Source organism: Phymastichus coffea, unplaced genomic scaffold (assembly GCF_024137745.1).
Source record: "Phymastichus coffea isolate CEN01 unplaced genomic scaffold, Cenicafe_Pcof_1.1 PCOF00009, whole genome shotgun sequence".
In the NCBI taxonomy this organism is placed as follows: domain Eukaryota; kingdom Metazoa; phylum Arthropoda; class Insecta; order Hymenoptera; family Eulophidae; genus Phymastichus; species Phymastichus coffea.
This window is the reverse complement of record NW_026706820.1, coordinates 5772925-5789459: the sequence shown is the minus strand read 5'-3', so window position 1 is coordinate 5789459 and position 16535 is coordinate 5772925. Positions and strand designations below refer to the sequence as shown.

The 16535-nt window shown below is 40.6% G+C and overlaps 1 protein-coding gene across 5 annotated transcripts in view; it reads right to left on the bottom strand.

The window, feature by feature from the left end:
* LOC131670719 (furin-like protease 2) overlaps positions 1–16535 on the bottom strand; it is a 1261737-nt gene that overhangs the window by 767207 nt on the left and 477995 nt on the right. For all 5 annotated transcript variants that reach the window (XM_058946572.1, XM_058946583.1, XM_058946600.1 and 2 more), the window contains 2 exons: positions 14011–14183; positions 13370–13810 (listed from right to left, as the gene is read on the bottom strand). In XM_058946572.1, coding sequence (XP_058802555.1) covers positions 13370–13810; positions 14011–14183 — 614 coding nt within the window. The remainder of the gene's footprint in view (positions 1–13369; positions 13811–14010; positions 14184–16535) is intronic.

Sequence of the window (16535 nt, the reverse complement as noted above, 5' to 3'; positions counted from 1 at the left end):
ATGGCGAACACAGGCCAAGATGACAGAAAAGGCAGAAATCCGACATGCTCACTCAAATGCTACTTTGGTTGCAATTCGTCAAATACCTAACCCTGACTTGACCAAAACGAGGTTTGATTAATATCAAACCCAGCGTGAAAGATAAATACGCTGGTACACTCGTAATTAGTTTTAAGTTATATTATAATTATATTAGTTCTTAAGTAGTTAACAATAATTTAAGCAATAGTATAAGCAGTAGTATAACATTGCGTTGTACGTTGAAAGCGATATGGTCAACCATTCTAGGTATAATAAGGCGAGGAAACGTAAGCAGGAGGCGACCGTTGAGAAACCAGAGCACTGCTCCAACACTCCGGCGTCAACTCAGTTTCCTTCGCAACCAAACAATCTTGACGAAAGCAAAGACGATTGCCCACCAGTTAAAAGGTTTAAATTGAACGCACAACAAAACCCTGAACTGGGCCCGAAACTGAGGATCATACAATTGAACCTCAACAAAAGGCAAGTAACCAACGATGAGCTGGGAGAAATCATGACAGACAGAAATCTTGACATACAGGTGGCACTGGTGCAAGAACCATATCACTGGAATAACGCGATTTCAGGTATGGGCAGCATCGCAGCTATTCATGGAGCCAAAAAAGGCGAAAAGATCCAAGCTGCGATACTTTACAATCCGCACAAAGTCACTGCTACCAAGATTTCTAATCTGTGTGACTCTTACTGTGTTTGTGCACAAGTAGTCGGAGCCTTTGGTGAAATTTATTTCATAAGCATCTACTGCCAGTTCAGCCACAGCAGGAAAACCTATCTTGACAAACTAGCTAAGACTCTCAAGCAATTGAAAGACAAAAGAGTCTTAGTTGGAATGGACGCAAATGCCAAGTCAAAGATCTGGTCTAATACACAGGACAAGAATGGAACAGTCATTGAAGAATTCATAGACCAATACGGGCTAATAGTGGCCAACAGGAGGGGCTAACTTCTAACGTGCCGTAGCACGAGGGGTGAGACGGATATCGATGTAACTTTACATACGTCAAATCTGTCAAACTTCTTGGCTAGCTAGGCGGTGAAAGAATGGACCACCAGTGACCACAGGCTCATAGTGATCGAACTGGATTTTGCCTCACAACCAGCCAGACTCATACGAACCGAAGAAACACTAGAACCAAGGTTTAACATGAGTAAAGCTGATTGGGAGAAATTCGGCAAACTTTGTAAATTCGAGAAAGAGAACCTAGCTAAACTCCCTTTAAGAACCTCTGAAGACATTGAAACATATGTTTCAAAACTTGAAGAGGTCTTAGTAAGGGCAGCAAAGAACTCTATTCCACCAAAAAAGAGAAGAACGCGCTCTCTACCCTGGTGGAACCCTGACTTGCGAAGTAAGAAGCGAGCGATACAAAAAGAACGCAAAATCCTCGCTCTGAAAGACAAGGAAGGGTCGAATAGAAAACAAAGGAAAGCCCTCCAGAGATCACTTGAGAAATTGAGTCAAATGAAATCTGAATATGCAAGGGCTATTAAAAGAGCCAAAAACAACAGCTGGCGAGATTTCTGCACCATTGAAAGCGAAAAGAATGCTTGGGCGTATCCATACAAACGAGCATCCAAAAAAGTCTGAATCTCAAAAGTGATGTGCACGGTTAACTGTAATGGTTCTGTCACAAAAGATTGGAAAGAAACAAGCATGACTATACTAGAAGAATTAATGTCTGATGACGACCCAAGCTGTGAAAATGATACACACGCAAAGATTCGCAGAGATATGCGGGAGGTTCCAGTAACCGGCGACGCAAAGCCTTTCCTAATAAGGGAAGTTGAAATGGCCCTTAAAGCGAACAAGGCAGGGAAATCACCAGGCAAAGATAGAATAGAGTCGGAAATGCTTGTCAACGCAAAACCATTACACCAGGAACTGACACGACTTTTTAACGCCTGCCTAAAATGCGGAGTGTTCCCCAGAAGATGGAAAAGTGGAATGCTAATCACGTTGCTCAAAGGGGCTGAAAAACCCGAGAACGAGATTAAATCATATAGACCCGTATGTCTACTCCCCATAGCCGAGAAGACACTCGAGAGGCTTGTGATTCAAAGAATTTCCAACATTCTAAACAGCTCGGAGTGGTCTTCGGAGGATCAATTTGGTTTTAAGGCAAATAGATCCACAGAGGACGCCATCAGAAGACTATATGAAATAGTAGAAGAAGCAGAATCTGATCCGTCGATCAAGTACGTAGCCGCTATTCCACTGGACGTCTCAGGAGCATTCGATGTCTTATGGTGGCCAAGCCTGCTCTCCCAATTGAAAGAAAGAAACTGCCCGAGAAACATCCATAAGCTCCTCCAGAGTTACTTCAGTGATCAAGAAGTGGGCACATATGCCCACATCGAAGAAACACTGAAAACAGTGACGAAGGGGTGCCCCCAGGGTTCAGTTTTCGGACCGGTAGGCTGGAACGTCATTTTTGACAAACCACTCCGGTCAATCAGGGACGCAGGATACGAAGTAGTAGCCTACGCAGACGATGTGCTTCCTATCATTAAGGCAAAAACACGCATTGACTTTGAAAGACAAGCCCAAGAAATCATTAATATAATGACGGTCTGGTGCAAGTCTGACAAAATGAAATTGGCAGTACAAAAGTCAGCACTAATATCGCTAAAAGGCCAACTAAGCGAGAATAGGAACCCTATAGTCAAAATTGGGAAAGACAACATTAGAACGTACAAAACAGTCAAGTACCTAGGAATCACAATCTCGAAAGGCTTCCGATTGGAAGAACATATTCGAAACGTGATTCAAGACTGCAACAGTATCTACTTCGAGCTAAGTAAAATAGCAAAAGTAAATTGGGGCCTAAAATTCAATTCTATGAAAGAGATATATAATGGCTTCCTAGTATCGAAAGTTACATATGCCGCTGCGGGCTGGTGGCAAAGGACCAACATCAAACAGCAATCTGCCTTAGAAAGATTGCAACGATCGGTCCTTTGCAAAACACCCAAGGCCTACAGATCGATCTCTCATGAAGCAGCACACGTGCTTGCAGCCTCCCGACCGATAGCTCTAGAGCTTGACGCGAGAGTTGCAAAGTACTGCGTCAGGAAAGGGAAATCGATTAAAATGCACGGCATCCGAATTAAATCGGAGGAACTTCGATCGGGCGGACTAAAAATTTCGAAAGCCATACAACTCATCAACGATGAAACCGAAATGGTATGGCAAGAGAGATGGCAGTCAACCACAAATGGCAGGAGAACGTACTGCTATTTCCTAGTAATCAAAGATAGATTAAAGAAGAGGTGGCTCAACCCCAACCACTACACAGTACAGTTCATGACTGGACATGGTGCTTTTAAGTCATACGTCCATAAAAGAGGATTATGCGAAGACCAACTGTGTAGCTGTGGAGAAGTAGAAAGCGAAAGCCATATTCTCTTTAACTGCGAAGAATTAAGGGAATTAAGAAAGCCATTAATAGAGGCTGTTGAAGAAGAAGGCCACATATGGCCTTGCCCAGAAACAGCCCTAGTATCCAGCAGGAAAATCTACAAAGCCTTTGGAGACTTTGCTAGAAGTCATAGAGCCCAGGGAAGGAGCACCCATAAAGAAGAGGAAGCGGAGAAATGTAGTTATAAACTACGGTAGAAAGATGCCGCCTCTTACAAGGTCTACACACAGCTTATAAAGCTTGAAATTTTTGAACGATAATTTTTGAACATCAACTTCAGAACTAAATTCTGAAGTTCGAATACTTGAACGCGATGAACCCCATTTAACCCAACGACGGAGTTTTGAACCGAATGCGTGGCATGACAGGTAAGAATACTGAAAACTGCCTGGGGAGTCGCCTTGTCGGCTAGACGAGATCCCGCCCTGACATAACAGTCAAAAACTAAATCGAAAGAGCAAATATCAGTATCAGCCAAGTCATAAAAACCATTCTTTAGAAAGCGAGATCTGACTTTGGGACAAAACGGGGTAACAACAACCTTTCGAATGACGGATACCCACCAGCGCGAGCGGGGATGACCGAAACGCAATGGGAAGACGTACCTCGGTACGTCGAAGCAATGGATCTGTGAGTCGTGGGAGAAATCCCTTAATACAGGTACGCAGGGTGGGATGTTTTTCGAACGCGAGCCCAGGAGGGGAGGGTTAGTTGGTTGATCGTCTTAGGAATCTTCCTCTGGCTGTCCTGGCTGAGTCTCTCTTCTGACATCCCAATTTGGGTTGGCCTCTGCGGGGTAGTGGTACCAGGTCAAGCAAATCTCGTAAGATTTGTATGCTGCGTGCTTCCGACGCAGTAGACGTTGGGGCAACTAGAGTCCCGCTGCGCCCAAACCGAGGGTCAAGCCTTTAGTTCCGCTCTCCTTGAGCATTGAACCGTGAAAAGATCAGTACTCCTTTCGAGGTGGTCACCGCCTTAGATCAAAAAGGTTCCGACTCGCTGAGTGCGCCAGGGATGTCGTAGCAAACTTGACTTCCGGATCCCCAATGTATTTGAAAGCGAAGGGGTGAAAGACAGTGGGCTAAGCCAACTTATTGGCGCCCAGAGATAGGGGTGGAAATGTCTTGATTAGGCTATACCACCCTCAAAACGGAAAAGTGTGCAACAACGCATACACTAGCTGCATTGGGGACAGTACTTTCTGCTGTACCCCAGTAATCCACACTTGATGCGTTTGAGTGGCTTGGAGAAGTCTCTCTCCCATCGTCGAAGAGCTTCCGGCTTGTTAGTTCGGTCCTCTGAGGTCAGGGTTTTCCCGGCAAAGTTATTCTTCATCCCTTCCGATATCTCCTTGAGAGATAGCAGCACTTGGCTCAGTATATCGGTGGATGGAGTCTTCTTCTCGCCATCAACGGCCTCTAGGCTCAGACTAGGTGTCGCCCCGAGGGCGTCGGCGTGTAGACGACGTGGTGCGTCACCTTCTCGAGTACTTTCTCTATACGGTCAAATCTGTCGCTGACCTCCGGTTTATCACTGGACACCGCTGCCACTTTGCCCTTACGGCCCTTGTTTCCATCGGTGCGAGGGTGGTACGCTAACTCCGGGTACAGAGTTGACTGAGGGTCTGGTACCACCCGTTCTACCTTTCGCTAGTGTAAGCTGTTCTGTGCCGCCGTGGCCAGCGCGTTCAGGGTCCGTATGGAGTTCACTTCGGACCTCCGCACTTGACCTTGAATGTCCGGGAGAAGGTTGGCGTGCAGCAGGTCCAATTGACAATCAGGCGTCATCTGGGGGTTTAGCCGTTTCATCAGGCCCATCATGTTGGCGACATAAATATTCACGGGTTCGTCGGGGCCCTGATATCGGCTCTGAACTTCCTTCATCAGACGTTGTTGCTGCTGTACGCAGGTCCCAAACCACTCTCTTGCGTCCATCTCGAACTCAGCGTAAGAGAGCCATTCCTCCTTCATCGCCTCGTACCAGGTGAAGGCGGGACCGACGAGCAGCTCCGATACCGTTAGGAGCATCTCGTCTTCTGTGAGTCCTGCCCCATTCCTCAAGTTATCCAGCCTAGACAGGAAGGTGTCAATAATCGCATTGCCCTCTCCTGAAAACTTCAGTTTCCAACCTCGGACAATGCGACCAACATCCCTTGTAGTCGACCAAGGGTTTGTTGTCTGCTGAGATAACCACGTGCTCGGCGGGTGGTTATTCACTTCAACATTAACTCCACTGAGTTAATGCTGTCCACCCTCTCCGAAAGGGAGCGTCTGGCAGGGAGTCCTGCCGGAGGCCCCCGTGGGCCTCTGTCCGGGTCCAGCTGGAGTACTTTGAGGCAACCTGGTGTCGTAATGGTAGGTGAAGGTATCTTGGAATGCTACGCTCCTACGTGTGTTCTCTTGTTGTCGCATTTCGCAAGAATTATTCGCATTGTCTTGCTGTACATTTCTGTTTTCGGCATTTTCCAATGCATTCATCCTGGCAGATAGGTCGTCCAGTTGGCTTTTCACATTGCTGCAGTTGTTGTATATTTGGTCTAATACTTTCGTTAGACTCGACACACTCACTCTTAATGAGTCTAGCAGCTCGAGCTTCTTCTCATTCTTTCTGGACCGGAAAATGAGATCTTGAATTATCATAGCAAATGCTGGCGGGAGTTTGAACTGGCTACCATCATTAGCCGTTATCGTGATGTTTTTGTTACTGCTCGTACTCTCGCCGTCGTCCAGTAAGTACGTTTGTGATGTTTATCGCTGTTTCTTAGATCCGCGATATCACTTCTGCACTCTGCATTAGCTGGGCTAGCGGAAGTTCTCCTTCTTGCTCGGATGCTGTGTGTTCCGCGCATAAGGATACTATTAGCTCCGAGCGTAGGGCTGCCCTTCTTGCCGAATTGCTGTGCTGGTTGTCGACTTCCGCGAAATCCGCCGCAGAGTAGTCGCCTAACAACCAGTTTTGCAGTCGTCCAGCTCTCGAGAGCTTATTCCCGCTTGTCTTGAGCTCCAGGTGTTCGAGGTACTCGTTAATTTCCTCGTCTTGGAGCGTCAACACCCAGTCTTCTACCTCTTTTTAAGTGGGGTCCATTGTCATCTGTCAGTTGTGTTGCGGCTAATTTTAACATAAATTTACACGCTTGTTCCACGCGTGATGCGAGTGCGAGTGCTATATTAAAAATCGGTAAACAAGTAAAAATTTAGACTTTATTAGCCGCCAATAGGCTCAACCACGGGTATTCACTATCGTATTTACCGAAAGGCTCTTTGCTCGTTATTGCGCAATATAATGATCCTGCCTATCAGGCGCACTAACTGTTTGTTAGCGCGGCTGTGTTGGTTAGTATCTAAGATATTATAACGAGCGTCTACATGCGTAATCACCGATGACTGCGGCTAACAATATCGGGGTTGAGACCGGCGCATATTTACGAAGCGGCCGCATTAAAAATGTTTTTTTATCGGACCTACACCACAATACTCTTAATAAGTTATTTACAAGTAATTTGTTCTAACCTATTTTCTACCATATATTATTGAATATACGTCATTCTCACGCCTGATCAAACGCACAGAGCAAATGTTTAATTCAATGTTGTTTCAGATTGTACAAAACAATAGTTCATTTATATTACTTATATTACTTTACTTATATTACTTTACTTATATTACATTACGAGGTCTGTCCGGAAAGTATCGGGCCTACGTTTATATCTTCGCGCCAGTGTTCGAGCGACCTCTATCGGAAAGAAACGTCAACAGTAAAGCCTTACGAATCTATTGGTTACTTACTGACACCTGCCGGACGTATCGTTCATGCGCAGCGTGTCTTTGTTTACAGTGCCTTTTTCGCGTTCGTCGGATTTTGATAATGTCAAAAATGACGAAAAAACAAGATCAACGAATTTGCATCCAATTTTGCTTTCAACTCGGAAAAACGAGTTCGGAAACTATTGAAATGATGCAAAAGGCCTTCGGAATCAAGTGTATGAGCATAACACGAATAAAAGAGTGGTATAAACGGTTCAAGGATGGTCGCACTTCTGTCGATAGTGATTCTTGTTCCAGCTGACCTTCGACGACAAAAACCGCAGATAATATTGAGCGGATGCGACTTGCAATCGAATAAGATCATCGTATGACTGTGCGAGAATTAGAAGAAGACCTTGGGATACCAAAAACTATTATTTCAGAAATTTTAACCGAAAATTTAGGAATGAAACGCGTGTGTGCGAAATTCATCCCAAAATTGCTCACAGCAGAGCAGAAGAACATTCGCTTAGAAATCGCTCTGGACAATCTGGAAATGGTCAATAATGATGATAATGCGCTTAGAAAAGTTATTACAGGTGATAAATCATGGGTTTATGGTTATGATCCTCAAGCAAAATAACAATCTTCATAGTTTAAGCATTCTGAATCGCCAAGACCAAAAAAATCACGTCAAAGTCGGAGCAATGTTAAGTTAATGTTGATTGTTTTTTTCGATTATGAAGGTGTTGTGCATCAAGAATATGCACCAACAGGTCAGACAATCAATAAATAATACTACGTTCAAATCTTGAAACGTTTGCGTGATGCAGTAAGAAGAAAACGGCCGCACTTTTGGGAAAGTGGTGACTGGCTTCTCCATCACGATAATGCGCCAGCGCATTCATCCAACCTTATGCAGCAGTTTTTGAGCAAACACAATATCGCATTGCTTCGACAACCTCCATACAGTCGCGACATAGTTCCTTGTGACTCTTGGCTTTTTCCAAAACTAAAAAAAACCACTCAAAGGACACCGATTCGATGACAAAACAACGGTTGAAAACAATGCGATGAGTGTACTTTTAAGGCTATCTCTAAAAGTGAGTTCCAGGACTGTTTTGAAAAGTGGAAACTTCGATGGAACCGTGTTATTCAATTAAGTGGGGATCACTTTGAAGGATGCCACCCACTGGATGATAAAGAATAACGCTAGCACGAAAATATAAAAGTAGGCACGATACTTTCCGGACAGACCTCGTATATTACGTTATATTAAGTAAATAAGTCATTAAATTTAATTACTTATTTAATTAACTAATTTATATATTATTTAAATAAATATATATAGTATGATAGAATATGAAATTATTTTTTCGTTAAAGGCATTTACCGCAAACAACGTTGGAACCGCACGAGTAGCAGACGATCGAGCGGCCGAGCGACTAGCGCGCGGGTCGTTTCATTTTAGTGATGTCTTAATCCTGATAGCGGGCACTTGATTTTCTGAACGTTTTCTTATGTAAAAAATGACAAGGAACGCGATGGTGCAAAAATTTAAAAAAAATGTCTTTTTTTGAGATATCGTTGATTTTTTGAAAAAATTGTTTATAACAATGGCATAAATAAATGATTTGGTATTTTACTATTTACATTTTAAAAGTGAAGTTCTTTCCGCGGCTTTTATAAAAAGAATCATGTCCATATCTTTATTAGTCTCCTAGAAATCGAATTAATAAAAAAAAGTCCAATATTTTTTAAACAGTTGATAAGTTAGCCCCTTATCAATATTTTGATCCAAAACTCTGCACAGATGTTAACCTTTGTATAGGTAACAAGTCTACCAACTTTGAACAAAATTGGTGATTTGATGTTTTAAACTGTTTGAAATAGCCAAGAATTGCCTTACCGTTAGGCCTTTCATCTTGCAATATTATCTCGTACTTTTCGTGATCTAAATGAAAGAGAAACAAATTAAAGAGAAAATAAATAGATATTCCATATTATTACGTAGCTTATATGGTAGTTCTACTCAAGATCTTGAGTTGGTCTAGCTTATGCTTGGTATCATTATAATATTGCAGTAATACTTCCATTTTATTTATATATTTACATTTAATTTCTTTCAAGTTCCGGCTTTAGAATGTTTTTACGATAGTTACAAATTCTTATATTTACGAATTGCTTTTAGATTATACTTATCATAGAGGCATTGGTGTTAATAGTAACATTATGCACACTATAATCATTTTTACTGAAAAAAGTATTTGAATTATTTTCATGGCTGAATAATGTACAGGAACTATCTGAGACAGTAGTCCTGATTTTGCCACATCTTAAGCGAATGAAGCGCAATATATTGGGGTGTAATAGACGAGTACTGATTTGCATGTCATCTTTACGTTTTCCGATTCGTCTTTCACTTCTAGAACTTTGTGGAAACCTCGATATTAAGGCACGTGTTTTTCAGTTCTTGGTTCTAAAATTAGCATGACATAATCTCCATCCTTAAAAGTATAAGGATTACATTTTCTATCATAACAATTTTTGAAACGTTTTGTTGCATTTATCAAATTTGTCCGAGCAACTTCCTGCACATCAGTCAGTCGCTCTTAAAATCTAGGTGATATCAATACGTATCAACAAAGTCTTCTTCAAGTTCTGGGCCAGGCGCGTGAGTTAATTTATTATAGACGCACTTGTACGGTATTAGTTTCGTGCCTTCATAGACACTTGTGTTATAAGAGAAGGCGGAGCATTCAGTCCATGAGTCATTCACTCCATTAATAATATAAGTATTAATAATACTTCTATTATTAATGCAATTTGTTATCCATCCGGTTATTAAATGGTGCATCCGTTTACCTCTGCCATTGGATTACATGCTTTTATGCGACAGAGTTTTGTCATATTCTTCATTAGTGAACTAGTAACATTTGTGCCATGATCTGTTAAAATTAATTTCGGATAGCCGTGAATGAATTAAAAACATGCTTGCTATAATTTAAGAAGTTGTTTATGGGAGTTTTATTAATCTAATGTTTTATTATTAAACAATGAATTGTTAGAAAATAAATATTTTCCATCAAAATGATTAGTTATTTCCTTTTTGCTCTACAAAGCTTATTAATTTCGCAAGTTTTGCAGAGGCCAATAAGTTTCTGTATTTAACTTTTTATATTCGGCCAAGTAGTTTTGTCGAATATATAGGTTTTCGTGACATCTTTGTATCCGTTTATTGGGAACTCATGAGTGTCACGGACTATTTCTTTTCTCATGGTAGTGTTTGGTAATTGTACTAGATTCCTACAAATCAGATTAGTTTGAGTATCTTGAAAATAAATCTTGAGTAGATCGACGATCTCGTTGCAATCTATATCGTTAAGTTTGTTTGTTTTTAAAATTTTAACTGAGAATAAACTATGCGAAAGACATATGTCTGAAAAGGATTCTATCACACTTTTCAAGATTTCTGAGTTTAATTTCATACTAAGGTTTTCTTTTATAGATAGTGCTATGAGATATTTGTTTTCATCTTGATACATCTTTGCCTTAAAAAGTGTCAATTTCTGTTGAAGCTGAAGTCTAACTTCGTTTTGAAGGGTAAATGCTCTAGAATCTACGGGTTACGAAGTAAGTAAGATTATGTTTCACGACTAAGAAGGTGTCTTTAGTTTTATGAGATGGTCTAGGCCTATTTATTTCACTACGATCAAATTCATATTCTACTTCAGATGAGTATGTCTGAGGATGTTTTGGAAGCTGAATTATTTGTTGAAGGCCTGTTTACGATCTGAGATTTATTTTTCGTCGATGGATACTCATCGCAGGATCACCTTTAGTTTCTGGTTGATTTCAGAACTGACCGGTATTGCTTGGTCTATGGCAAGATCCATAAAATCAGTCAAAGTCGTGTCATCAGGATCCGATTCGGAGTTGGGAGACATGAGGGCTATAGTGGGATTTATCAAATCTTCTATTCTTTTGTTCCTATAGCTGCTACTGTGAATTAGGTATTTGTCGTGTTCTGAGGTATAGTACCATCAAGTTTCCCTTGTAACTCAATGGAGACCTTCAGAATTTCTTCTATTCTTCTGCGTTCTTAGTCTGAAAGTCGGTATAATATTCCAGGAATTCTCTAGAGATATAGATTCGTCAATATACATGGAAAATCTATTCTGTCATCATAATTTGAGCTGAAAAGGGCCTGTTGATTTTGTTTTGAGTCAACTATTAAATTTTAATTTGGTGTTGACTGATAATCTTGTTTCGGACGTTTTGCTAATGGCTGTGTGCTTGTTGACTCGATTTTGCTTCGATTTTTGATCACAAATGAATTGAAGTAACGGTGGATGGAATAAATCGGTGGTAGTAACCCGTAAAATTATGGAAAGACTTCACAGCAGTTGTGTTTCCTGGTAATGGAAATTTTTCTAATGCTTCGGCTTTCTTGGGATCCGGTTTAATTCCTTCAGAAGTCAACACGTGTCCAAGATACTTGACTTCCTTGCGATAAGGTCTGAACTTTGTGAGATTTTTATAGTATTTTTGTGAAATTCTTATCATCTGTAATGTTATTCATTATTACACGATGGCCTTGCAGTATAAATAACTAGTAGCAAATGCGTTCTTTTACAATCTTTATTTATCAGTGAAAATTTCGTAAACAACCTCCGCTTCCCTAGTAAGCTTTCATGACTTACGTAATTTGAATTTCTATCTTCTCATAACAAAATTGTCAGCACCGATATGTTCATTCAAATTATCTATCCAGCAATTACGTGTAGTATGGGCTTATATCTTATCATAGTATATCTATCCGCTTTCCTTCCTCTTGCTTTAATTTTTAAGTTAATGCTAACTCCTTAACTGGCAGTGGATCATATATATACATCTTTGAATAACTTTCATACTTTGTATTGGATGTGGACCAAATTTGGTATACAATAATTTTTGAAATTGCTGAATCAAAATAGAATCAAATTAGAATTGCATAATAATTTCAATATATCGCTCTTAAAACGGCATCTTGGAAACCCTCAAGAAAGGAAACTTTCGCAACATTTTTCACTAAATCTGGTATCCACCGATATTATACATAGTTATATATCTAGTTATAATAAACTAACATTAATAAGGGTTTTTGAGTGCACTGATCTTACTGTCATCATACATTTGGCTACAAAATCAACAAACGGGAAGTAGTGTTTGAAGCGAGGAAACTGTTTTTGTGATCATAAAGTGGTTTTTCCTAATCATTCTTCTGTCAATTATAATATATTTATTGTAAATAAAACCAACCAATGTCTATATAACGAAAAAACTAACAACTGGCCGTAAAAAGCTTAAAATTCAAGAAAAAAAACAATCAACATTTACCCCCTTCAACCCCAATTTTAAACACTTTGGGTAGGTTGTTGGTTAAAAATAACTATAGAAATAGATTCAGCAGGTTCTAAAATTCCTAGGAACCATATTTATGTTCATCTAGAAGTATAAATTGTAGCTGCCAGTTTTGGCACGAAAAGTTAGAAAAGTTTTTCCAGTTAAGAGGTTAATGCAAAGTTGATTAAAAAATTTCTTTATGAATTTAATAAGTAGCAATAAACATTGTTATTTAGTGTAATAAAAGGATAATGTTCTTCCAAGTAGTTATATACATACTTCCAAACATTAAGTTCCAGCGGAAACTTTAAATGTTCAATAGTTTAGGCTTTCCAATTTCTGAGTCGGCTTATTCTTGGGCTTATAAAAAAATGTACAAAATTCGAAAGGACACTATTTCCAAAAATGGATCAAGGAGCACAATCGCAGTACTTTCAATAGTTAAAAAACTTAAAATATTCTAGCTTATAAAAATTTATAATCTAATTAATAAAAACATCTCTGAAATTTAAAAGTTCTGAGTCTGAACTGATCAGGAAGTTGAAACTTAAGTCAATCCGAAGTTTTCAGTTGAACTCTAACTAGCTTGAGTTTTGCTTTTAAAGAAGTTCGTATGATACATAATATAGATTAATATTCCAAAGATTGCAAACCAAATGAATTTTTCAACGAATATACATGGAATGAATCGAATATTATTCTGTAATTTAACTAACAACTGGAATAAAATAAATAAATAAAAATAAAAGCACATAAAGAAAGAAAGTAAGACTGAAATACCTTTCGTTTGACGCCGTTGAGAATCCAACCAGATTCTTTTTCGAGAGGTTGCGATCGCGAAGTGAGTACAACAAGATACTGCATATCGCGCCATGTAAGCGTGGGGTTTGCTTCAAGAGCAAGAGCCACAATACCAGCAGCAAGTGGTGCCGAAGCTGAAGTACCAGTGTGCTCTACTGTGCAGATATGATCTTCGCGCAAACCAGCGTCCATATCAACAGTAGTGACACTTTTATCGTTACCAGGTGTACCTGAAGAGTAAGTTGAAGCTAATGTTGAACTGCATTCCTCAAGATACCAAGGTTTATATCCTCCTTGTGTTGCCGAAGAGATAGATAACGTGAATATACTATTAGTGTAGCCATCACAGTTGCAGGAGTCTGTATGACGACCTCCATTTCCTGATGCCCAGACAAAAATCGAACCCTTGCCTTGACGACCCTATTATAGAAGAAATTCAAACATATTTGAATATGACGCTTATGCTTTTTTATTTGAATTTTAATACTATTTCTCACTCATAAATAATAGTCTTTTGCATGAAAATACAAGTTAATGTAAGCGTGGAAATAAAAAGTAAATATATGAAATTTAATAACAGGTTTTACATAGACTTTCGATTTAAAAATGTATTTACTTACACTAGTTACACCATAGATAAATGCACGTCGTGCTAGTGGCCCTGGTCCATCGACAGTTTTGCCGTCATCTTCTGGTCCCCAGGAGGCACTATAAATATCTATATGATCCGGATTTAGACCCAGCGCACGTGCCTCGACAGCATCATTCACGGGACCGTCTAACATACGTACACCTATGACACAAATCAAATAAGTAAGTTTTAAATAGGTAATTTAAATATTAAATGTTAGCATCACATAAAATTTCATTTAAGTATTTCATTAATTATTTTTATGATTGCCGTTTCCACAGCGGTAATGTGTCTTACTTATTGCCAAGGTACACATCACAGGAATGATATTCTTAATTAATAACTACCGAATCTTTCGTAACTAGGAACAATACTAAATATTATTCAGGCTGAAGTCTAATAATAGATTTACAATCTTTCTCCAAATGACGGATACAAATAATTATACATATTATAAATACACGATCCATGCATTTTTCCATATCATATGGAAAGCGTCTTGTAATACTCGAAAGTATCCTTTCTTAAAAGAGAAAATTTTGAAAAGTGAAGTCTCTATTGATTTCTATTGGTCGATTTGAGATAATTATTTGATGTATAGACTATATATCATATAATTGTTGGATGTATTCCACGCACGAAGCGCTCTCATTGACTTCTAGTACAACTAATGGTACGAATATAAAAGTTAGTTAATGACATGCCTTAGCATACAGGTGAAAAATCGTCTAGTATCTGTATGGACCCCACCAGGAAGAGAATTTTCGATACCTTGTTTTCCCAAGTGTGACGGGAAACTCCACTTAATATCAATTTCCTTGTCGTCTCTGACCTCTCGCTGTCTACGCGTGCTATCGTTAAGTCGGGCATCGGTGTAATTGCGTTAGCACATTACTAATGCCTGGTTTGAGGTGCTAATTAGTGGCTTAGGAGCTGAGGACGGATGAGCTGCATGCCTGAGGGCAAGGCAGCATGCGGGAAGGAGAAAGGGAAGAGAGACTAAAATGGAGCGAGAGAAGAAGAAGAAAGACAGTTTGATGCAGATATTTAGCTCGGTGGGTCACCAGTGGTAGTAGTAAAAGTTCGATAGCCGAATTTCGTTCGGAAAAACGTCGGCGGTACGAAGAAAACAAGTATTCAGCATCGTGGATTGCTGCAGGACCTTGTGTTTTGATTGATCTAGAAAGCCAGGTCATTTCTGGCTATTATAGTAGCCACGTTTTAAAGCGAGATCTCTTTGAACGGCAGACCTCGCAAGTGCCATCTGCTCCGCCTCAACGGGGGGACGCGGTGAACACCCAGAAGGGTGGCCAAAAGGCGGCTCTGGCTAAGCTTGCCAAGCAATAAAGGCCGTGGATAGCGACCACGATAAAAAGCTAACTTGAACGCGATGAGCCTCGTTTTGACCCAACGACAGAGTTTTGAAAGATCTGACTTTGGGATGGAACGGGGTAAAAACAACCTTTCGAATGACGGATACCCACCAGCGTGAGCGGGTTGGACCGAAACGCAATGGGGAGACGTACTCCGGTATGTCGAAGCGATGGACCTGTGAGTTGTGGGAGAAATCCCTTAATACAGGAACGCAGGGTGGGATGTATTTTGAACGCGAGCCCAGGAGGGGGGCTTAGTTGGTTGATCGTCTAAGGAATCTTCCTCTGACTGTCCTGGCTGAGTCTCTCCTCTGACATCCCAATTTGGGTTGGCCTCTGCGGGGTAGTGGTACCAGGTCAAGCAAATCTCGTAAGATTTGTATGCTGCGTGCTTCCGACGTAGTAGACGTTGGGGCAACTAGAGTCCCGTCGCGCCCAAACCGAGGGTCAAGCCTTTAGTTCCGCTCTCCTTGAGCGTCGAACCGTGAAAAGATCGGTACTCCTTCCGAGGAGGTCGCCGCCTTAGATTAAAAAGGTTCCGACTCGCTGAGTCGCGCCAGGGATGTCGTAGCAAACTTGACTTCCGGATCCCCAATATATTTGAAAGCGAAGGGGTGAAAGACAGTGGGCTATGCCAACCTAATGGCGCCCAGAGAGAGGGGTGGCAATGTCTTGATTACGCTATACCACCCTCAAATCGGAAAAGTGTGAAACAACGTATACACTAGCTATTATAGTAGATTTGTGGACGTTTACATCATCGCCACTGATGCCCAAGTCCACAAGAGGAGAAGGTGCCGTAACTGGGGCGAGTAGCGACAGCGTGAGCTTTTTTCTTTCTCTTTCCGTTCCTTCCGACTCAATACTGGTGCGTGCATGACGATCACGGTGTCGTGAGCTCCGGACGATCTGGTGAGCAAAAAAATACCACTGATGAGCAATCTTTGATTGTCTAGATCCGTCAGAGAAGCTCACCGTTTTATGTCGGACAAAAATGCCGATTTACGACGGTTGAACACATCTTCGTAAATATCGTTTCGCCCCGAGTGCTTGTTCGAGTGGGATACGCCCGCAAAAGACAGTTTTTTTATTATGATTAATCTCAGTTTGTTTTTAATTCTTCTTCTTTGTTTAAATTTAT